We start from the raw sequence: 25071 nt of genomic DNA, 5'->3' as shown, positions 1-25071 counted from the left end.
TTCTGAAAAGTTCTGAAGAGTAGAAATGCTATTGTTATGATATATATTCTAAAATGAAGAAATGAAGCTATATGACTTCTGGATGAACTTCTGCCTGCAATTTATTTTTTCTGGTTGATTGATGCACATCATCAAGAACACACTCTCCACAGTGTTATTTTGCATTCCTAAATGCTGTACAGCCTGCTATAGTCAAGTGTCCTAATTTAGACAGAGGATGGTAGAAAGAGTGCAGTCTACATAATCCCTTCCAAATGAGAAGTCAAAACCTTTCCCACATAAATGAGTATGTTGAGCTAACTAGAGATGAAAATAGTGTATCAAAATGTTCATGTGGGGAACAGCTTATGTACAGGAGCTCCCTATTGCCAAACTGTCACATAAATTCAAGCCCAGGATTACAGACCACAATTATATTTACCAATTTTAAAGTTATTCCTTGCAGATGAGAAAAAATTAAATTTGAAATATGGTTCTTGAATATGGCGTATACTGTATGCTAAAGATAGAGACTGTTGTATATTTAGAATCAATCCATCTAGCACTGGATGGATAGTGCATAACTAAAGAAGCAGCACTATAATGAATTACCTCTACAATGTCAATGTTTCATTTTTTAACTATGTTTACTTATGTTCTCTGTGTAACTTACAATTCTGGAAGCCACACCGATGATCAAATACCTTCTTTGGAAAGAAGAACAATAACGTAAAACAATGCAACTGGATCATTTTTGATAGGTATTTGAGAAAAGCAATAATGAACAATATAACAATATAGCTAATAAATCTATACATGTAAATCAATCAAGTGTGATGGCATCCCAAATATTTCAGGCTTTATTTACTAGTAACTATCACAGAGGGGGAAAAAGACATTCATGTGACATAAAGAAGGTAAATATAAACACTTACTATCTTTAGTCTTCCAGCACTTGAATTTCCTTTCATATAAAAAGGACACAGATTTTTTTCTCAAGAGAAGGAAGCAAGTCGATGTTTAATATCAGTGCATCCTCTAAACTGAGAGCTGTTGTGTAATAATTAACTGAATATAATCAGAAACCAAGGCAAGAATTTTATAACAAAGGCAAAATATACTAGCTTTCTTCAAAACACACAAACCCATGCATACATGCACAATTGCTATTTTAAAATTCAAGCTGAATGGAAGTAAAGCTTACCTGACACAAGAATGATGAGAATCTTAGCACTGGTAGCTAACAGACTATGAAAGAATTTCAAAGTAGCTGGGATGTCCTTTACATAATACAGCATCTACATAAGAAGGAAAAGAGAATTAAGACACTTCTCTGTGTTGGAGTCCTAGTTGCTTGGACTAGATACCCACTGGAAGGTTTGATTTTCAAATTGAGTAGATTTTTAGTCAACAAAAATTTTAAAAACTTAAACATTAAAGACGTTAAATGAAGTGAGAGAACAACAATGTAAGAAAATATTTGGGGAAAGGGGAAAGTATGCATTGGCTCTACCACATCTAAATCGCTTTTAATTTACTTTCTGGCTTCCATAACAGAGGCATTTATAGTTGGAGACACTTAAACTCCATTTCTATTGTGATATTGGTCCTGCACCTATTCTATATTTTCTGAATTTCTACTACTTCTGAAACAAAATGGAGCTGGCATCATTAAAAACACATCCCACTTCATGGAATGGTGCTTTAGAATTAAGGCTTCTGTACAAGCTTCTCTTCATGCTCACATTTGCTTTGTTTTTAATCACAGAAAATATGGCAGGCTCTTATGCTGAAAGACACTTTAGGATATGGAATTAGATGAAGCATGAAGTTACACACTTGGCCACAGGGTGTTAAAGGGTGGATCATGAGCTTATTTATTTATTCATTCATTCATTTGCTTGTTTATTTATTTATTTTGGTGGTACTGGGAATTGAACTCAGGCCCTTGAGTTTGCTAGGCAAGTGCTCTACTACTTGAGTCACATACTCCCATCTTTTGTTTTCAGTTTGTTTTTCAGAAAGGTTTCACACTAATTTTGCCCAAGCTGCCTTGAGCCATGATCCTCCTACTTTCACCTCTAGAGTAGCTGCCTAGCAGGTCACCTATTTTAATAATTCTGTACCAATTCTTAGTGAAGTGCACGCTTTTCCACCAGACACATAGAACTAAGTATTATGCATTAAGAATGAGAAATTTTCCTTAATGATGTGCATCCTTTAGCTACCAGGGTATCTACTCCCATGAACACCTCTTACTTATCAGTGTACTTTGTATATGTATAAAAATTGAACAACCTGTTGGAATTGTTCTAAAAAGATGGGGATAGAGGATGAGGGAGAATAATCCAGGGTGTGAATCTAATTAAGATACATTGTATGCAAGCACATATGCAAATATCACAATGAAACCCCCTTTTGCAACAAATATATACTAATAAAAAGTAAAAATAAATAAATAAAAAGTAATGAACTTTGGAAAAAATTCACTGAATAAAGAGAAAACAATTTAGTTATGACTTTTTCACATGGATAAATGAAATAAAGTGAACCTGCACATGACCCATGCTACCTCAGGGACCACACTTAGCATCAGGTCACTTGATGTTGTCTACCACAGCAACTGTAGATAAATACTCACACACAGCTGATCCAAAAGATGGCTAATAATCTTTGATATGACCTGGATGAGAGGAGGTGACAGCCATAGCAGATCCCCTGAATTTTTGTCTAATACACATTGAGATATCCAGGTTGACAGTGAATACTAAGTTGAAAATATGAAAGTGTTAGGTCTGCAAGTAGCAAAGAAGAGACATAACTCAGAAAAATGCAGAACAGACAAGGATGGAGAGAGAAACAGAATAGTAAGCAGAGTTTCTGAAAGAAAGAACAGATGTTGAAGTTTTAAGAGAAGTAGGAGAAAGAAGCAGATCACTAAAGCTATAATATTTTATAACAAGGAGAAGTATGGGATTCAGGCTGTAAGTGAAGGAAATGGCTTTTGGTAAGAGGAAGCTTTCATAACAAGATGGAAGAAGGAGATGACAGGTACAAGTTCATCTCCATTTGCAAGTGTAGAGGGCAAAAGACGAATTTTCATTTGATGATTTCTGTCTTCTCTGTGCTGCATGAAGTGAGATCATCAGTTAGGAATGAATGGTGAGGGAAAGTTGGTAGAAATTACTAGAGAAAGGAGCAAGGAAATTGTTCTGTGAACAGACAGGAAAGTTTCTAATACAGAAGCATCCTAGGCTGTTTTGAACACAAAAGATTTTGTCAACTAAGGGAGCAGAGATGCAGAATTGCCTAAATATGCCAACTTCCAACTGATTTAAGTTTCTCGTAAGTTTATTCCTTCAGAGGGACCATGGTTGTAGAACATAAGAAGGAAGAATTGTTTTATTGTTAATCAGTGATATGTGTAAACTGTGCACATCACTTGATAGTAGCTAACTTCTAAAGCCTATGCATTCCTCACACCATCCAGAAATCTCAGCGATCCCTGGAAATCCAGCACCATGCCATCTCTTTAATAGTTATCACAGTTGCTGGCCCATAGAAATAAAGCCCAACTGAAAGACTGGTTGGTATCAGGAAAACTTTATTGATCTGAGAAGTCAAAACCTGCGCCTTCCATCATATACACATTATCAAGGCCATCTATTGAAAGCAAATGCAAGAGGAGTCAGAAAAAATATGGGCCATTGAAACTGGCAGACCAGTAGAGCTACTGGAAAACTAGCAAGATATCTTGACACTCTACTTTTCTCAAATATATGCATGAACTTTCCATTGTAGAAAATGAATTAAACCAACACTAAAAAGTGTTGACTGTGGATAAAGAAAACTAGTGTTTTGAATGTTAAAAAGAATCTTAGTATTATCAACACCTTTATTTGGATAGATAATGCTCACTTATAACATTAGAAATCAGAAGAGTTTCATTTAAAAATTACAATATTATGTGTTTTCACAAATATTTCTTTAAAAAACTCCTTTGAAATTATGTTTTAATAAATATTTCTTACCTGAATCATATGAATGAAGTCCCACTTTTGAAGCTCTTTTTTCTCCATCATTCTATTTTGATATTCAGATGCTGTCTCCTTATGCCAAGCAAACTTTATGTTCTTGAGGTTTGATTTCTTGGCTACAAGCTCTAAAATACAGAGAAGAGGTGGCACACCATCAATTTTAATTGCAAATGTGGAACCCATTTCCATTTACAATTTTAATGCAATCAATGTTATATACATAACAGATATAAGCCACATTTTTCTTTTTTATGTAGCTCTGAGAAACTAGAGGATTCATTCTGATTTTTTTCCAGTGTTAAATGAAATTATAAGTGAAAGGCAAGAGTCAATAGAATAACTATGAGAACCTGGTCAGACACAGGTAATATTAATTTGGTATTAATGAGAACCAATTGGTAAATTTTATTAAAAAAAAGTTGATGTGAAACAGGTGATATGATTATGTAATCTGGGAGTAGGCAAACTCAGGCCCACAGGTTCTCTGATGCATCATCTGTTTTTGTATAGAATTCAAACTAAAAACATACTGTTCTACTTCCTGACTTTTTGTCTCTGTCACTCATGTGAAATGCCATTATGTTACTAAATGGTTGGAAAAACTCAAAAAAAGGATATTTCACAATTTGTGAAAATTATACAAAATGAAATGTTGATATTTATAAATAAAGTTTTATTAGAACACACTCATGCTCAGTTTATGTATCATTTACGGCTGCCTTTGGACCACAATAGTATAGTCTATTATCCATAACAGAGAATACGTGGCCTTCTAAGTCTAAAAGTTTGCCAACTCCTGCTGCAAACCATTAAACAAGCTCTTTAAGGGCAGAGACTCTGGTTAAATATTTCTGAATGAATGAATGACTCTCTCAAAGAATAAACATTAATTATGACAGGGAAATGAATGGAGAGTCAATAAAGGAGTCTCTGCACTGTTCACTATGTGAGGTGTTTAGTCATGCTTGCCAAGAATTAATTAGGTTCTTCTCCCAATAAGCTTACAAAGAGCATAATGCAGTTCAGTGTATTATTAACTACTCAAGGCAGTAATATGAGGTGATAAGCCATTAGAGATAGGATTTGGTATGTAACACGATGGGTTCCAGGTACCTTTGTACTTGCTGATTTGTTCAGCACTTGGTTCAACAACTTCATTTTTGATACAAACTCCTGGGTATCGAGCCTGGACTTTGGAAAGAATTTGAATATCGATTTCACCTAGAAGATACATACATGGAACAGGTTACTTCATTCCAGAAAGAGGTGATAAAGAACATGTGAGCTGATTTATTATCTGCCCTACCATTACAAACACTAGCATAAAGAATGACACTCAACTGTTGCACTGCCACAATGACTAGGAGGCAGAAAAGCTAGGTTCTATATAGCAATAACAGTATGATTTGAGGAGAGGTATGAATACTATTCATTCATTCATTCATTCATATAATCTTTGATATCCATCACTACACTTCATTAAGTCAAAAGTGTCATTCACTGTAGTAGACAAACAATCCTTATTTTTATTTCACTGAGCAAGAAAAATACTTTCAAATAAAATCTTAAGAGTACATCAATTAAAATATGAAGAAAATACACCTTAGAACAGATAACCTAGTCTTGGCTGAAAGAATACATATACACCCATATACATATATATTATTTTTTCAAAGATGCAAACATATGTTAAACACAAATACAGGATACAAAGTATGTCAGATATCTGCCTTCAAACATACCAAGTGGAAGGGACCAATGTGGAAACAACCCTGGATCTAGGGGAGGATGAGGGGAGAATGAGGGAGGAGGCCAGAACCATGAAGAGCTCAGGTAGGGACATCACTCTTGAGGTCTGCCTCTCTAGTTGAGAAGAAGTAGCCCAGAGACTTCAGGAAAATGACGGATTGCAGATAGAGGGGACAAGATGACAAAGGCACAAAGTCAGGAGGTAGAAGAGCATATGGAACTTCTAGTAGTTCAGAGTCCTTAGAATATTGGGCAAAGCAGGCCCTCCAAAGAAGAGGAGATCCCAGAGGTAAATGGAGAAGAGATTGTGGATAGAAAAGATACCTATTCATTAATTCATTCATCAAATACTGACTGACTGTTTCCCATGTGCCAGGAACTGAACAAGGCTGTAGCAAAGAATGATTAAGAGCAAATCCTTGCCCTGATGAAAATTCAGCCTCTAAGTGATAACATAGGTGATGGTGGTAAGTTATATGGACTTGAGGTCCAAACCTTTCTTCTTCATGTACTTGGTGTATATGACCTTGGTCAATTTTCTTTACCCTCCAAGCTTCATTTTCCTCACCAGAAAAATAAAAAGAGCAATACCTAACTTATTGGTTGTGAGGATTAAATGAAGTAATGCATGTAAAAACATGCTGCAAAATAGAGTTGTCACTGAATAAATGTTAGTTGTTAATTATTTTTATTGTTATCATCGAGGCTTTTTAAAGATATTATTCTCATTCTTGCTGATGCCTACAAATTAAGTTTCTCACTTTTATTCGACTAGGTTATGATGCTGACCTTCATTAAAATGGAAATACCTCTTGGCAAGATTAGCATATGAAAATTATGTTAGTCTTTAATGTTTTGGCATAAATAACATTAATAGAACCTTTTCAAGGTTAGTTATGGTAGGCAGCAAAAGCATAGGTCATAAGACAGGAATCTGGAAGGAAGGAGATGAAAATGATAAGGAATAGAAGATGCTAGGCTAGGAAAAGAGGTCAGTCAATGTCATAATGAAAGCTCCAAGTAGTGCTAATGGGATTTGAAGTCTGCATATGGTGTGTGTGGATGGAAAGGAAGGTGAGTGGTAAGGAAGCTGAAATGGGGAAGAGAAGAAGCTTATTTTTCTCCAAAGCTGGCCCTACCCATAGGAAAACTTTTATTCCCTAACCATCATAGCTGTCATTTATTGGACACTTACTGTTTACCAAACACAGGGCTAGATATTTTACCTGGAACATCTCACTTCTTCCTGACAGCAAGCTCATGATATTATTCCCCTGATATTTTGATACTTAGGATATGCTTAAAGTTTAAGACACATCTGTCTAAATCTAAAGTGTTTATTCTTCTAACTACTTCATACTAAGCAATAAGAAAATTCCTAATAATAAAAGGACATGGAAAGTATTTTATTCTTCTCTACCGCAACTATTTTTGAAGGAAAAAAATAACCAAGGTAAAAGGCTGATAAGAGAAGCTATGGCTTAATGAGAAAGACAGACCCCAGATTTCCCCAAAGGACTATAAGATTAAAGCTCTGTTCTTTCCTCTATCAATCTAGCTACTATCTTTAATTAAAAAAAAAAACTATGAAGATCTCAAATTCAATATTTTGAAAGCCCCTTCTAGGGCTTGATGAGCAATTCTCCTAAGATGGGCCAGACATTTCAGAGCTGCTCAAATGACAGGTTATATCCAGTAAGCCCCAGGTATGTTCAGAACCAAGCAGTACCCGCTCCTGGGACACAGATAGACACAATGCTAGAAATGAAACTGCAATATGGAAATCATTAGTTTGCACAACAACCTCTATAGAGTGAGACCCCATGCGCAATGGATCTCTAGCAAAAACGAATGAACAACAAGAGGAGTCAAGGAAGTTACTTCCTCAGGAGTGGTTACATGGAATCTCTCTCTGACTTTACAAGTAGGGTAACCACACCTCCTATTTGCCAAGGACAGTTCCATATTAGACCTCTTGTCCTAATGTCCCATCTTGTTTGGGGTTTTTGTCTCAAAGTTTTCATTTTTAACAAAGTAATATTATTATTTTATTTTTGAAAATAATTTTTAAAAAGTAGAATTACCATATATATGATTATATGTGTATATTATAATTATTTATAATTATATAAACATATATATGGTATATAGGATACATATATGTACACATGCACACACACACAGACATCATCCTGCTATACCACTGTTGGGCTCATATACAAAGGAATATAAATCAACATACAATTGAGAAGTCTGTACATTGATGTTTATAGCAGCATGATTCACTTTAGGAAAGTTATGGAATCAGCCTAGGCACCCATCAGCTGTGGAATGTATAAAGAAAATGTGGTACATATATATAATGGAGTGTTATTCAGCCATAAAGAAAAATGAAATTATGCTGTTTGCAGGAAAATGTATGGAATTGGAAATTACCATGTTGAGTGAGATGAGCCAAGCTCAGAAGGACAAATATCATATTTTTGTTCATATGCAGAATATGATCAAAGTATATTATATATACACATGTGTATATATGTATATAAATATATATATATATATATATATATATAGAGAGAGAGAGAGAGAGAGAGAGAGCATAATGAAACCCACTAAAACTGTTTAAAATGAGGAAGGAGCAAGGGGAATTATGAAAGAGTAACAGAGAGGAGTAACAGAGAAGTGCATGTGATTATGGTACATTATAAGCTTATATGGACATATTACAATGAAGCCCTTTGTACAATTAATGCATGCCAACACAAAAAGAAACCACACACACAAAAAAAACCCTCTAAAAAATGAAAATAGGAGGAGGATTCAAGATGGCAGATAGGGTGGGGAATCAGAATTCCTGAGCTCTGTGACTCCAGAAACCACCTTGAGATGTGGGAGCTACACCTTGGTAATTCTGATTGTTTCTAGCAAAATAATAACCACCATCACATTAGGTGCACATAAAATTCAAGAACTAACCCTTAAAACTGCTTTTAATTGCACCTAACAGCTGGGAAAATTCCAGCATGGCACTGCCAATAGAGTATTTCTGCTCTGGGTCGGGGGAGAAAATCCCCCTGGCTGTTTCTCCCTTTTCTTTTTTAATTTTTTTTCTTTCTTTTCCAATAAGCATAAGACAGAACACCAATCAGGATTGAACTCTGCGACAACCCGTGGAAAGCCTACCTATGCCTCGCCACAATGAACCCAGTTCCAGTAAGTGTCAGCCTTGAGAAAAGCAGCACGCCATCTCTACCTGCTGGCAGGTTTCAAAGCTGCCTGTGTAAACCTGCAGACCCAACAGTGAGCAACATGCACCACAACTCTCTTACCCCCCTCCCAATATAATCCAGTGCAGCCCCTGGACAGACTGAACCACCTCAACAAAACTGAAAAGCATAAACAGCGTATTGTAATGTACCTCAACAGCTGGGGTGGGGTGGAGCACTGAATCTGCTTCAGAGAATGGGGATGGGGCAAGGAGCCAAACTTTGAGTCAACTAGGGCAGGACAAGCAACAAAGGCTGAGAGCAGGGGTAGGTTAACAAGCCAACCTCCCAAAGTGGAGCCATGGTGGATCCCTGAGCTAGTTTCGTGGGAGGGTGGTACTCAAAACTGAACTGACCCCCCTTTTTGGGGGAGGAGCTGACCAGAGTTCTGGCAGTAGGTCAACACAGCTACTGCCTTGTGAAAACAGCAACACAGCTGACCACCTTGCATGAACTGGCAGTAAGTTACCTCAGGTCCCAATTGCAATCTGCCCAGTGGACAGAAGGAACCACATACTGCTCACAAGCCAGTCACCTGGTGAGACCACTTCAGAGCTCTGCTTATAACAGATGGCCCATAAAATCAAGGAAAGTAGGAAAAAAAAGGGAAAACCCTCTAGCCATCTCCCCCCAAGCTGTCCAACGAGAGGAGCAGCACTCTTCTCCACAAAGTCCAGAATACCAAGCACCAATACCAGGATTGGATGCCAAAGGAATAAGTCCAGAACTTTTACCAAGCAGACTTAACTTTTTGTTGTTGTTGTACCTGGTCTTTTTTTTTTTTTTTGTATTATTACCTTTTCTGTCATTATTTTCTTATCCCTATTCTTACCCTCGTCACTTTCCCTTCTTTTCTTGTACTACAATCTGTTGTTCTCCCTCCTAACTACTCTTTCTGCCCCTTCTCATCCACTCTTTCCCTGTCTTCGCTTCCACCTCCTATCTTTACCCCACCTGTGACCACACTACCCCTGCCTCCTACACACTTACCACCTGCTGACTAGCCTACTGTACACAGCCCCAAACCCATGCAATCCTTGACACAAGCACCCTCCACTACAATATTGAAAATACACCCAAACATACACAAGGGACACAAAATGCAGCAGCACCCATACCTATTCCTCCATCCATCCCACCCCCCCATCCACCCCCTTTTAGCACCACCTTTACCAATTACCCGAGTTTCTATGTCTAGCCAAACAACCATTAGCTCCCCCAACTCCACTGTTTATTGATATTATCACCAAGGGTTTTCTGTACAAGATGTAAACAACTGGTCTAGCATTGAACCTGTGAATTTGTTATTGCTAATTTATACCTCCAAGCCAGGGACAAAATAGCACATCAACCTAGCTAATAAACAAGTCAGTCACAACACAAAAATTAAATCAAGGGAAAGAACAGAGCCAATTAAAACCACCAACTAGCCAATCAAGAACATAGTTGACAGCACCAAGTAAAGCAATGGGGAGAAGAAGAAAGGAAGGAAACTACACTCCTAAAAAAAAAAAAAAAAAAAAAAACTCAATAAATGATTTAGTGGGAAATGAAGAAAATGGACACCCAGTTCCTGACCCCAACAAAACAATGATAAAGGTCACTAATAAGCCCAGTCAGTGACACCCACAAAAAAAAAAAAATCCCTAAAGAGGAAATCATGGAAGAGATCACTGAGAAACTCATGGAGAAACTACAAGACATGGTTAACCAGAAAATACAAGATGCACTCAAGAAATTTCAAGACACCACAAATAAAAATAAACTTGAGAAGACACAGAAACAACTAAATGAACTCAGAGAGGACTTCAACAAACACCAAAGTAAAACAAGAGAATATAAAAAAAAGAGATATATGAATTAAAGAAGACAACACAAGATACATAAAAAAAAGTTGAACAAAGACATATGGAAAACCTCAGAAGAAAGAATCAAACAGAAATCCTGGAAATAAAAAGTCCCTTCAGTCAAACAAAAACACAGTGGAAGACCACTTCAACAGACAGAATCTCAGAGCTCAAAGATAAAATACATGCTAAAGAAAAAACAGAAGTCCTCTTAGTCAAACAACTCAAGAGCTATGAAAGGAATATGCAAGAACTCAGTGATTCATCATGGGCACTGAAGAAAGAGAAGAGGTACAAGCCAAAGGGATATGTAACATATTCAATGAAATAATATCAGAAAACTTCCCAAATCTCGAGAAAGATTCTCCCATAAAGGTACAGGAAGCCTCTAAGACACCAAACAGACTTGACAAAAATAACAACTCTCCACGGCATATTAACATTAAAACAACTAGCACAGAGAACAGAGAAAGAATATTGAAGGCTGTAAAAAAGAAAAAAGCAAATAACTTATAAAGGTAAACCCATTAAAAATGAAAATAGTTTTTAAAATAACTATTTCATAAATTGACCAATATAATAAGTGAACTTAGACAATTGTGAATAATACACAAACATCATTATAGCTTTTGAAATACCTGGTAGCATACTAGGGATCAAACCCAGCACCTTGAGGATGCTAGGCAACCACTGAGCTGTATCCTTAGCCCTTTAAAGGCCTTCTCTCTTAGTACTATTGAACTGAGGATTAAGTTTCAACTTTAACTTTGAAGAATGCAAACATCAAATGGAATGTTAACTGTAGACTTTGGGTGGTTAGGATGTGTCAATGAAGGCTGATGAACTTCAATAAATGTACAACTTTCTTACAGGATGTTGATAATTGGGAAGATTATGCAAGCACGGGGAGGAATATACAGGTAATCTCTGTACCTTCCTCTCAATTTTGTTGAGAATTTGAAATTGTTCTAAAAATAGTCTTTAAAACAAACAGAAAAGATTTATATGAACTTCTTTCTCAGCAGAAGAAAGTCAAGAGATAGTTCAAATCTCCCAAGATATTACAGTCATGCTACAACAAGCATTTAGCATTTAGTTAATTTTCTTGAATCTTTCACCTATGCTGCTTATTATCTATCTACTCACACAGCTTTATTCCTCCTTTATCCTCCTCCCCTGGTCATCAGGTAGTTTTCCTACTAAATGATTCTTTGCTTTTTCTTATCTACAGTATGCTTTCTCCTCTGCCTGGAATATTGTCCCTCACCTCTTCACTTCACTGGCTAAGTCCTACACATCTTAAACTCTACTGCACATGACTAATTATCCTGGTGATCTTTCCCACAGTGACTGGAAGCAGCCTCAGAATACTCCAGACAGTACCTACCCATCGCTTGACTGGAGCTGGAAACACTGAAAGAACTTACTTGTCTTTCCTGACCTAAATTATTGCTTTCCTTCACTTACTTGGTTCACTAACAAAGGTGTAATTCCAATACGTTTGTTAAAAAGAATCAAGGCCTCCAAAATGCTATATTGAATAACTGAGCTGGTGCGATCATCAATCACTGAAAAGTATGTAAGGGTTATCAGACCCTACAGTACCATGATCAAGCAGTAAAAGGGATCCAAAAAAAAAGAGAGGTAGGAAGGAGACCATTTGTTCTTTCTCAGCTGAATCCCTCAGAGCAGGGGCTGCAACATTACGAATGTGTTCTGGTATCAGGCATTAAATGCATTTAGAAAGCATAAAAGCCGAACAAATGTGTCAAAACAATGGCAGAAAGTAAACTGGACTTGAATCACCAAAGAATTCAGAACTAAATTACATTAAGTGTTTCCTCCTTTAAAAAATGTCTCCAAATTTCCTGTGGCCAATGGAGAAATAATGATAAAACAGCTCTATTTAAATATATCATTCTTCTTTTCTCTTCTTCCCCTTTTGTGAATAATAGCAAGGCAAATTAATGATTTTGGAGTCTGGGCATATTATGGTGATGTAACAACTGATTTTCTCAGTTGATCAGTGTGTGGAATTTGAGCAGTTAGGCAAATCCAAATACATGTCAGCATAAATCAGTGGGTTATGGAGTACTTCATTTCAATCCACAGTGCTTAGCAAGATATGCATTGAATTGCAATCAGTCATTATCTCAGGGTGGTGAAATTACAGGTGATTTTTAATTCATTTTTTCTTATCTATAATATAAAAATGCTTCTATAAAAGTGTAGTCAAATTAATTATTTTAAAAGTTTTATCTCCCAATTAAAAACCCCTTCTGGATGGTTAATTTTATGTGTCAATTCTCCCGGGCTATGAGGTGCCTACATACTTGATTAAACAATATTCTGGATGTTTCTACATGAAATAAATATTTTAGATTTCAATTAGGTAAATAAATTATTAAAAATAATTTAGATTAGGCAAAACAAATGGCCTTCCCCATTGATGGTGGGCTTCATCCAATGTGAAGACTGGGAACACTGGTCTTTTCTGCCCTGAAACTCAGATTGAAATGACAGTCTTCAAGTTTGGAGACTACCATGCTCGGGATTGGAACTTGTCATCAGCTCCCCTGCATCTCCAACCTGCAGATTGCAGTTCAGGGGGTTTTTCAGCCTATTTAACCATGTGAACAATTTTCCATTCTGTATCTATACTCCACTTATTCTGTTTCTCGGAGAACTCTATTTATATTTTATCACCATTTGACCAAAATATGAACAACAAACTGTACAATTAAATGGACAAAGGTCTGAAGTGATTATGGTTATTATCTTATGTGCAAATGTCTATCCTAAGGCAGGCAAAACTGAATATGGAATAACTCACTACACATTAGCAACAACTTGAAATTTGGCTTAATATCATTATATACTGCTCCACAATAATAACCTTTTAATATTAGCACCATCTTTACTAAGTTTTTAATTAAACATCTTTAAATAAGGAATCATTTATAATGTATTAATTGGTGTCTCACATATTGGATATTTATTTTACAGAAATGTTAAAATTTCATTTTAAAAGGTATTGGTTGAATTATAATAACTAGCAGTACACAAGAGACATGGCCGTCCCTTAGATCATAATTGACCTTTATCTAGTGACTTAAAGAACTGGTCTTCTGAGTTGGAGTCTTTCTGTTCTAGATAACTGTTCCATAAAGGAGGCTGGTAATTACTCATACTTAAAAACTATGAGTAATTAATGGGAGGGTTAATCTGATTTCTGATTAAAGCATGATATATATGTCTGAAATGCCAAGGCAAAACCCCCATGGACTATACACTGAAAAAAAATAAACAGCAGGAAGGTAAAACAGATCTTTTCCAAGGGTGGGTACAAGTGGGAGGGCACAAGTAAAGAATGAATGAGGGTGAATAATGTGGATATATTTTGTATTTATATATGAAAACAGAAGAATGAACTCTGTTCTAGAAGTGGGGAATAGGAGGAGAACAATGAAGGGGATAAATCTAACTAAAATATACTGTAAGCACATATGTAAATATCACAAATATCCCCCTATAAAACTATTATGCGCTAATAAAAATTAAAAATTTTTAAAATCAGTAATTAGGTAAATAGATAGTGAATATCTAAGTGTACAGCCAAAGTGACAGCTACTGATAAAATAGCTAACAGGATGACTAGAAACAAAATAGAAAGAATATAGTCAACAGCAAGTTACAATTTGGAAACGTAAGTTTGCTAGGTGTTCTGCTATGACCGAAAAAGAAATATTTAAATGGCAGGTTATGAAGAAGATAGACCAGAAGGAAATCTCCAGCAAAATTCCTGCCAAGCCCATTCTTAGAAGACACATTACGTGATGTCCTATCCTTAGGATGTCTCTAAGTGCTTCCTTTCTCATCCTCGATGGACAAATGCATCTGTTGACTGTGATGCTAAGACAAGTCAAGGATGGAATTAGTGTTTTTGTAAATTTCTAATCCACAATTTTTTGGATCCTGTGGCACTGTGTCTACCATTCATCCAGTGTGTCTGTGAGCATTTTAGGCAGACAATGAGAGTGTAAGAGTCACACTTTTTATCTCTTCTATAAACTATTCTGTTTTTTTTATTATAAAATGATAACCTTTGTTTGCAACTACTAGAAACAGAGAATAGAACTCCATGACATGATTTCTGGGATATCAACTCTTTTTATTAATCTCATAATGACTGTAATTAACTCATTATAATAGCCATAGCAATATAGCCCAAGTCTTTTTATTTTTTCCTTATAGTGCTATCAGACATCCACATAACTTTAAAAGCATATTCAAACCTCTATTGACCTCATTTATCCATCTATGAAATAGAATATATAACTCATTTGTTCCTTTAAGCAATAGAGTAATATTTTTTAAAATTCATTGTTGAAGATTTCTTTAGTTTTACTTCTCTATATCAGCCAAGCACCCAAGCACCGGTGGCCTATGACTGCAATCCTAGCTACTTGGGAGGTTGAGATCAGGAGTATTGTGGTTAGAGGCCAATTTGGGCAAATAGTTTGTGAGACTCCATCTCCAAAATAGCCAGAGAAAAATGGACTGAAGGTGTGGCTCAAGTAGTAGAGTATCTGAGTTCAAACCCAGTCCACCAAAAAAAGAAAGAAGGAAGGAAGAAATAAAGGAAGGAAGGAAGGAAGGAAGGAGAAAGAAAGGAAATCCTTATGTTGAATTTAAGTTACTTATCATTCAGATTTTTTGATACCAAAATAAAGTACCATAAATTATTTAATGAAAGCCAGGAGACTAGTTTGGGATTTTTACATGCTATATGTAATGCCTTTCTTTCAACCAGGCATCTACTGAGTTTGTATTATATACCAGGAAATGCCCAAGGCATTGAGTTTATAAGGATTTTTTAGAATTAACAGCCATATATACAACTGCATAAACATTAATCAGAGAGTTGAAAATTTAGATGGCAATACAATATTACTTTATGCTTATTGGACTTATAAAACATTAGCTAGAGACTGCTAAAGTGCTGCTAGGAATACTCATATTGAGGAAACTTCATGCTGGTGAGGATATAGGCTGTTATAATCATTATGGAGACTAGTTGCGTAATATTTATTGAAATTAAATATACGCATAACCAGTGAACCAGGAGTTCTGAATTTAGAATTTAATACAAATAAATAATCCAAAGAAATTCTCACACATGCCTAGGAATAGTTATTGTGTTATGATGTTCACAACACTGTTACTTGTGATAGAATGGCATTGGAGGCAAGCCAGAAAAAAGTGGACAGAATAACACTCAGTATTCTTCAACAGAATCCATAGATTAGATGCACACCTGGGAAAAGAGGTAAATCTTCCAAGGACAGTACTCAGTGACAAAAACAGAGAGTAATATATTGAAGAAAACAGACTATGACATCCAAACTTATGCCTCTTTGACATAAAAATTATTTTTGAGCTAAAGGCAATTAAGAAGCAGCAAAGGGAAGAAAAACTTCCTTATCCTCCTGTTTTTTTGTAGGTAACATACGAACTCATCTTTAATGGGGATGGTTCTAAGACTCTTATCATCCCAGGCACAGCAACAGAAGCATCTGCAAATAAACCTGACTCTTAGCTTCTGCCCATATATTTACCCTCCCATTTATTTAGGGTTCCTGCCCTTAGAAGCCCAAACTCTTACTTTACTTTGTCCTGTGACTTCTCCGTAAATCTATTGTTCTTTGCTAAAGGTGCTCTATAAACTAGAGTTCTAAGTTTCTTCTTTGAGTTATTTCTCATGTAGGTTTCTCTCACATGATGCACACTGCACACATTAATAAATGAGTGTTTTTCTCTTGTTAATCCATCTTTCCTTACAGGGATTCACCCAAGCTAAGAACTCATGAGGATTGAGGGAAAACAATATTTTTCATCTTGTATGATATATACAAAATACACAATTGAATTCTGAAAATACACAAATCGGTAATGGGAGACATAACACATTAAGTGCAATAAATTATTATGATACCAAATGGAATTCTGTAAGACAAACAATGAAGGTATAAAGGCCAAGTTATTGGCTGTAGTGAAGAAAGGAGATGGAGAGAGCCCAGAGGGGAGGCAGGGAACACTTTGCTGAGGAAATAACCCTTGGGCTAGTCTGTGCGTTTACCGTTAACTCTCTTCTAGGTTTTGGCCAACTTACCTGGAACTTTACTTATGAGTAACTGTTAGATTCTGCTTGATGTTTACAGTTGAGTTTTTCTGATATAAGGGGAAAATCGTTGACTTCAGGGAAAATTAGACCTGGGCTTGGTTCCCAGTTCCACCTGATGAAAAGCATCTTAAATCCTCTGAGCTTCTAAACATCTGAAAATTACCTTCTTTAATTTTAAAGGAAGTCCCAGAGTAGCTAGGAGAATTAAATGTGGTAACCAACAGGAAACACCTTGAAAATAACAAGCCGGTAATGGAGCTTAGCTTCTCTATGGTTCCTCTTCTAAAATATATAGTACATAAGTAGCCTATGTTACTACAGCAAATAAAGGGAGTGAAAGCAATATTATTATTATAAATATTGATTGGTGAATTTTGGAAAGCTATCTGACCATAATTTAGTTCAAAAGTTAAAAAATTTTAGTGTAAGCAAGTTATTTTCTAATAGACTACACTGTGGATACTGTTTTCTTCTTTTCATCCCTGTTATTTTCTTTCTTTTTTTTTTTTTTGGTGGTACTGGGATTTGAACTCAGGGCCTACACCTTGAGCCCTCCACCAGTCCTTTTTTGTGTTGGGTGTTTTCAAGACATGGTCTCGCAAACTATTTGCCAGGGTTGGCTTCAAACAGCGATCCTTCTGATCTCTGCCTCCTGAGTAGCTAGGACTACAGGTGTGAGCCTGGCACCATCCTTGTTATTTTCTACCAAACACAATATGTTGAATTTTTATTTTAGAAGTTAAATAAAAACTAAATTTAAAAAATATTTGTCCCTGAAAATACCTATCCTTTGTACCATCGTGCCCCTCAAATCTACCACAACTATAAAATAGATTCTCTTATTTCCTTTCTGGGCTATTTTGAGTGGTTTTAAAGTCATATGTTTGTAGTTGTAATATCTTGCTTGCATACAAGCCAGATTTTAAATGCTTCATGTCTATATTTAAAGATCAGTACTTTGCTGAGGTCTCTGACAGTGGAACCTACATTAAGTTCAAAAACAAGGAAAGGAGAGATGTCTTATTTCCAAATTTTTTTCTAGTCCCTGAACTACAAGGATTCCTTTAATGTCACAGGAGGAATGTTGCCTTTTTGTTTAAAATCCAAGGTCATTTAATTTAAAATGGGAAAAAAATGTGAAAAGGAACAATTAGGATGGCTATAGAGAGAAAAGTCTGCGCCTAAATTCAGCATTCACTAGAATTATCTTACGCATATTTGTTAGTCTTTCTGTCCTTTAAATTGTGTAAGTATAAATTAGGGGTACTTAGGTCTATATAACCAGGTCACTTTAAGTGTCAGAAACATTGTATAGAAACAATTTACCACAGTTTGCTAAATATAACAAGTATTCAATAAATTGAAGCTATTATACATTAATTCAACAAAAATTTTTGAACTGCTATTAAATACCAGTTTCTATATCACTGGAGATACAGCAATGAATAAAACAAAAATACCCAATCAATATGGATGCCAATAAGGTCCACAGAGAAAACCAAATCAAAAAGAATAAGAGGAAGCAGTGGTGTGAGGGCTTTGCATTTTCAATTCAGTGGTCAAGTAAGCTTCTTGGAAAACATGACATTTACAAGAAGCCTGCAGAATAGGAATGAGGGGAATGAAGACTCACCTTTCTAAACGGGCAGCTTCATAATAAAATGACAACTTAAAAAAGCATGCAGCACACATCTGTGATGTCTGGCTTGTCCTACTGACTGATCCTACATAAAATGAAACACAAATCCCCACTTGAGAAACCTGGGGCTTCCTCAATGAGAAAATCTGCAGGTCAAGAAAATCGAGTATTAAAGACTGGTGATACCTCCTGCCATTTGATCTCACTCAGTGTACCCTTCCCTCATTTCCTATTCTCCAAATATATGTGGAAAACTTTATTCCATTACATGTTGCAATAAGATTATTATCATCTCTATTCCCTCTACTAAAATATCAAGGAAAAAAAAATGTTTCTAGGAAGAAAAAATTGCTCGGATAACTGCGTGCTTGCTGATGAAAAATAATTTCAGTTATGGGTTTGCAACTAGAGCAAGGACGATCTGATTGTGAGCTACAGTGTGAAAGATAGAAGATTCTTGATAAGATCCTCTTTTCTTTCCTTCCCTCTCTAGCTCTCTCTCTTCTTTCACCCCAAGGTCTCTCAGTATTGAAGCAGTTCTGTCAGTATCAAAGGATGAGAGGAGAATATTAAAATGGCTGCAGGATCTCAGGAAGGAGATTACAAATATAAATTCTGAATTAAAAGGGCATTGCCGTTTGTTTTCATGTCTTCTGACCCTTGGTCCAGGAAATCTACTGCCTGAACTGAACTGTTTTGTAACTACTAAATGACTAAGAAAAGCCATGTTACCAAAATTTTCTATGACATGTAAACTTTAAAAAAAAAATGTCCCAAAGGGTGTGAGCACAAAAGTATAGAGATATTTGACAGACAACTCAGAAAAGGCTAAAATGTGCCATAATTTTTAAACAAGTAGATACTGGAATTCTGCTTCAGCAAATACATAAAAAAAGAGGTGAATAACAAAATCTACACAGACAATATTATAATACTTATGTTCAGATAGATTTTTTTTTTTTGACAGAGGGTCTTGCTATGTAGATGAGGCTAACCCTGAATCCACAATCCTCCTTCCCCTAAGTGCTAGGTTTTGGGATGGCTTTTTTTTTTTTTTTTTTTTTTTTGAGAAAACAAAAGCAAAGATGTTTTAGGATGTCATTAAAAGGGGAAAAAATGGAAGGCAGCTAGGCAAAGGAGTGTAGCCCCACATGGCTTATTCTTAATGAAGTCTTTCTTCCTATCTTCTTTATGGCCAAAGACAGGATTTATAAAATGAAACTGCTTGTACTAACAATAGTAGACCCAGATAATCACATTGTTATGATTTCACCAATACCAGTTGTCTCTCTCCTCTCTCAAATAACCTTCATCATCTCTTACCTGAGTTTCACTCCAGTAGCCTAACACCATTAGTAGTGGTTAAAATGCAAATCTTGCTGAAGAAAATTATTAGCCATTTATACTCTAGTGTGAGGAAAGAGTCTAAGAACCTGTCATCCTTGTGGAGTAAGAAAAGAAAAGAAACAACAGAAAACATCAAGTACCTCAAGAAACAAAAGATAAGTATCAAACTTTCAATCAACATCATCACACCCTTATGATAGCTAATATGTACTTGGAGCCAGGCAAAGAAGAAATGATGGGCTCTAAAGTAAAGCTCTGCTAATCTACAGTGTAGCTGGGATTGCTTTTAAAAGTATTTATTGAAGTACAGAACTGGTATAGGTCAATCAAAATGATGAAAATTGCTATGAAAACCTGTGTTGGGCAGTGCTTTGGACTTCTGCCATTTAGCTGAAAGAGATGAAAGAGAAGCCAGGGAATCCAGTCCTTACCATTATTGCTCATGTGTAAAATTATGGTTTTAATTAGGTTTATTTTTCCCGTCCTTGGCTATAAAATACTTTAGAAATCCCAAGTCATAGAGAAAAGTATAGAGCAAAAAACAAAATAAACATCTCATTGCTAGATGAAGCTAAGGGTAATATTTAGTTTTATTACTTTTTATTTCTTCTTAAGCCTTTTTTTTCCTTCTTTAGCCAATCCAGATGAAGGCATTATGTTTATGAATGGTTCTGCTTTTCTTACTGGAGAGTTAAAGCATGAATATAACAAAATGTATCTGAATATGTTACTTGCAATGGCTTTACTATATTGTCCTAAATGGATTTGTGGAATAATTGATTTAATTATTAACCTTTTACATAAAAGATTATAAAGTATGTATATGAAATATATTCATATATATATTTATGTACATGTTTACCTATGGAAATATCTATAAGTATTTATAATGAAATATATTTTATATGCAGTTTGTATTTTATATAAACTAATTATAAAATCATAGGTTGCATAACAATGTTTCAGTCAACAACAGACTGCATACAGAATGGCAACCCATAAGATAACACTGCCTAGAGATGTCATACTTTTTTTACTGTATGTATACTCCATGATGTTCATACAACAATAGAATCACCTAATGATGAATTTCTTAGAATGTATTCCCATCATTGAATGATGCATGGCTGTACTATATGTGTGTGTATATAATACTTACACCAATAAATAATGCATATTACATAGAAAACCAATTCCATGGTCCTAGGATTGTTGTTCAGTGGTAGAGCATGGGCTTAGCATTCATACAGTCTAGGATTCATTTCCTAGCACCACAAAGAAAAAAAAACAATTAACTGACTATGTACCTCATTACATATAGCTTTATGTTTTGCCATTATGAGGAGCTCAACAATGAATGATGATTTTTTTTTGTGGTCATTGATAGGACCTGGGTTTGAACTCAGGACTTTCCATTTAGCAAACAGGTACTCTACTGCTTGAGCCACACCTGCAGTCCATTTTGCTCTGGTTATTTTGGAGATGGGGTCTTGTGAACTATTTGCTCCTGCTGGCGTCACACCACGATCCTCCTGATCTTAGCCTCTCAAGTAGTTAGGATTGCAGACTTGAGCCACCAGTGACTGGTTTGAACCATGAATTTTTGTGCAAAATCTTACCTTTATAAGGTTAATTCCAAGAACTATAACTAATGTTTATAATGATATTCTTGATCTACGGTGATCTTAGAAACAAAACAAGCTTAAGGACGGGATGTAACCTCAGCAAGGATACAGGCTGAAGAACTACAGCACAGGCTTAGAGACCCTCTTGTGTGTGTCCAGCTAGTCCATTGCTGGAGACAAGGATAAAGGGAGCAGGAGTGGGAAAAAAGGTTGTGCAGTAAAGGGCACTGAGAAGCATCAGAGTCTATGGAAGGATAGTAGGAGAGTAGCTATTTGCCAATTATTTTAAGATTCTAACAAACAGCATGACCAGACCAGTGTGAATTAGATGAAAATCAGAACTATTCATAATACCAAATGCCTACTTACTTTCAGGATAATTTGACCTCTTTTCATATGCTTACCTTTTATAAATGAAAGACTCTACATCACAATTACAATTGGCTTTTCAAATCTTAAACTGTTCTCAGTGAAATTTGAACTTTTTCTTCAAATACTTTTTCTGCATTTGGATTAAATATACCATTAGTAACTATCCAAATAATTTTATCATCATTTCTCTTACTTTGTGACTTTTAACAAAGTTGCAAGAGACCCTGGACATTGACCCAAATCTCTGTAACTCAAAACCCTGTGGCACATATTACCAAGTTCACCATCATAAGTTGAAGGCAACAATACACCTCACACACCGGAGTTGTGTGTATGTATTAAATTGCAATGTTTTATTTAATAATGAATGTCAAGCAAATAACTATTTACTAAGAGACTTTATCCTAAACTGTCACAAAAACCAGCAAAATACAAACATGTCCTTCAGGAAAATTACAATAACCACATTCCATGGACTTTAAAGTACATTTTAAATAATCAAAACTGTTGAGTAAAAGAAACACTCAAATGCTAACAATAAAATGGGGATCTACCATACATCTTTCTGTCTGTATTACCTATATCAGGTCATTGCTACATTTTTATTAATATGAAGGCCTTTCTTTTGAGGGGGTTTTTGTTTTGTTTTTTCTTGCTTTTCCAAATATAAAGCCATTTAATCTGCAAATAATGATAGTTTTGTCTCCACTCTGCATGTTTTTCTATTTCAGGTTTTATCAATTAGCCAAAACAATCTTATTTGCTCTGCTTTTGCTGACTCAAATGTTGTAAGGGCTCCATTCTCTTAAATCTGTACTGTGTCTGTGTTTAAACAATACTTTCATGTTCACCAGAAGTCCTAAGTACAACACAATGAGGTAAACTTTTCTGGTAAAATTACATATGAAGAAATGGTTGGTTTTGAGTTAAATGCTTATGAATATGGTATATCCAAGGCCCCAAGCTATCGTATCTGAAGTAAGCAGCCCTAAATCTTATAGATTACACATATCACTACAGTCTATGTCTTTCCAATAATGAATAACTGCTGTCATGCTGTATATGAGTAAAACTCGTTCTTACTCATTTTAAATTACAAGCAGTTAGAACCTGGACTAAAAATTGTCTACCTGCATAGATACTGCATGTAAAGTTCACTTCCTCAGTACAACCAAACATGGCAACAGACATATGACTTTAGAAAAGCCTACTTCTTTCTTAAAAATGTTGTTCAAAAAACCACAGATTTTCAGGACTGCAATCAATTTTCAAGGCCCAGACACCCAAGTTATCAGTGCCCGAGGCCCAGACACCTAAGTTATCAGTGCCTGAGTCTTTCCCATAGCATATTGAAAAGATATTTTCCAGACTATGCTGACACTCATGAAGTGACAGGTGACTGCTTACCTCCCAAGAGATGTAGTTCTACTTCTAGACAGGTTTGGTCATTAGCACCTTCTTATACTGAACCAAGAAATCACTTTCTGGAGCATTCAACTACTATCTTTTTGGAAGCAAATATTTTGCAGTTTATTCAGCAAGGAGTATCTGAAAATGGCAATGTTATTTCTTCTGGGCAGAAAAACTAAATTCCTCCTATTTCCCCAATCATCCATTATTTGTTGATCCAGACTATTACCCTACTCTGTATCACTGGAAAACATTAACCTTTGCTTCCTGCCACCTCCTAGTTTCTAAACCTGACAAACTGGCTCTTCTAGTTCCTACTGTAATTATACCCCTGTCCATGTAGCTTAAAACACTAAACTTCTGTGTCACCTTAACATGTTATTTATGAAAGGAGATAAGATTAAGAATCTGATTAGATTTTCAAACAATTGGTCATTACTAAGGATCTAATCTCTCCTTTGTCAGGTTAATAATCAATTTTTACAGCTGTTTGTCATAGTTGGTTATACTGAACTAAAGAGACCTGGATTTTGTTCTGCCTTAATGGTGCTCAGGTTCCTTCCTTATAAAGTGAAGATGTCAATGATCTCAAATCCTCTTCTATTTCTTAACCCCTATAGGGGTTGCAAAATAAGAAAACCAGCAAACCTAACTGCTCTCAAAAGATATTAGTGAAATTATTACCTAAAAGATATCATGAGAGGGTTCATACCACTTGTATTTCATATGTGAGTAGCTTGAATAGATTAAAAATTATTAATAAACATATATACAGTGATAATATATATAGTATGGCAATTGAATTGGTATACAACAGGTTAATGAATACAGAAATAGAAAGCTGGATAAAATGAGGTTATTTGAAGTTTTATCCTGTCTAACCCTTATAAAACCTTTTGACATTTAAACATAAGAATTGAACCACAGGACAGACAAAATGATTCTCCTGTAAGCACAGCATCAGAGCAAGGAAAACACATTGCCCATTATTGCCTTGTGGTACATTTTTCCAGGCATAAATATATGCACTATAAATTAATAGTATTCTCATTTGCGCAAAAAGAATATGGGTTTCTTTTTTTTCCCATACACCTCGCACAAAGACAAGACTCATTAAATGCTGAATAAGAATGAAGTTCCATTAGGTCATTTAATTTTAGGAAACATCAATATTGAAGATGAACTGAAAAGCAGATTTTCTGAGATTTAAAATAAAATGCATCTACCCTTAAAACTTAGAACAGTTGTTGAGCCTGATATGATAGGAATACGTGGAGACCTTGGAAAAACAATCCTGGCTGCTCATTGTGTATCGTTGAAGCACATAAACCTATGCATATGTACATAAAATCTTCCCAGTTTGGGTTCTGCAAAAGTTGCTTGGTCTGTATTTCTATTCATGATTTGCTTTCCTCCTGATTTCCTCTTTCTTTGGGGTGGAGAGGCTCGTGTAGTATTTATTTCATGTAGTATTTAACCCTAGGATATATAATATGTGGACAACAGTGCTACTTATCAGTTGTATTTTATTGATGTGGAAGATTACTTAAAGACAACTCCAAGTCATTTGCCATCAATTTCTTTTCTTTTGAACTATTTCATACCCTAATAACTGC

The 25071-nt window shown here is 35.6% G+C and overlaps 1 protein-coding gene across 2 annotated transcripts in view; it reads right to left on the bottom strand.

Annotated features, from left to right (window-relative positions):
* Positions 1 to 25071, bottom strand: part of Hnmt (histamine N-methyltransferase) — a 44524-nt gene that overhangs the window by 9160 nt on the left and 10293 nt on the right. For both annotated transcript variants that reach the window (XM_074070652.1, XM_074070651.1), the window contains exons 4-6: positions 5130 to 5237; positions 4011 to 4141; positions 1184 to 1277 (exon numbers count right to left, since the gene is read on the bottom strand). In XM_074070652.1, coding sequence (XP_073926753.1) covers positions 1184 to 1277; positions 4011 to 4141; positions 5130 to 5237 — 333 coding nt within the window. The remainder of the gene's footprint in view (positions 1 to 1183; positions 1278 to 4010; positions 4142 to 5129; positions 5238 to 25071) is intronic.

This window comes from Castor canadensis, chromosome 4, assembly GCF_047511655.1.
Source record: "Castor canadensis chromosome 4, mCasCan1.hap1v2, whole genome shotgun sequence".
Classification (NCBI taxonomy): domain Eukaryota; kingdom Metazoa; phylum Chordata; class Mammalia; order Rodentia; family Castoridae; genus Castor; species Castor canadensis.
Note: the sequence above shows the minus strand (reverse complement) of the source record. Positions and strands in the feature narration are given on the sequence as shown.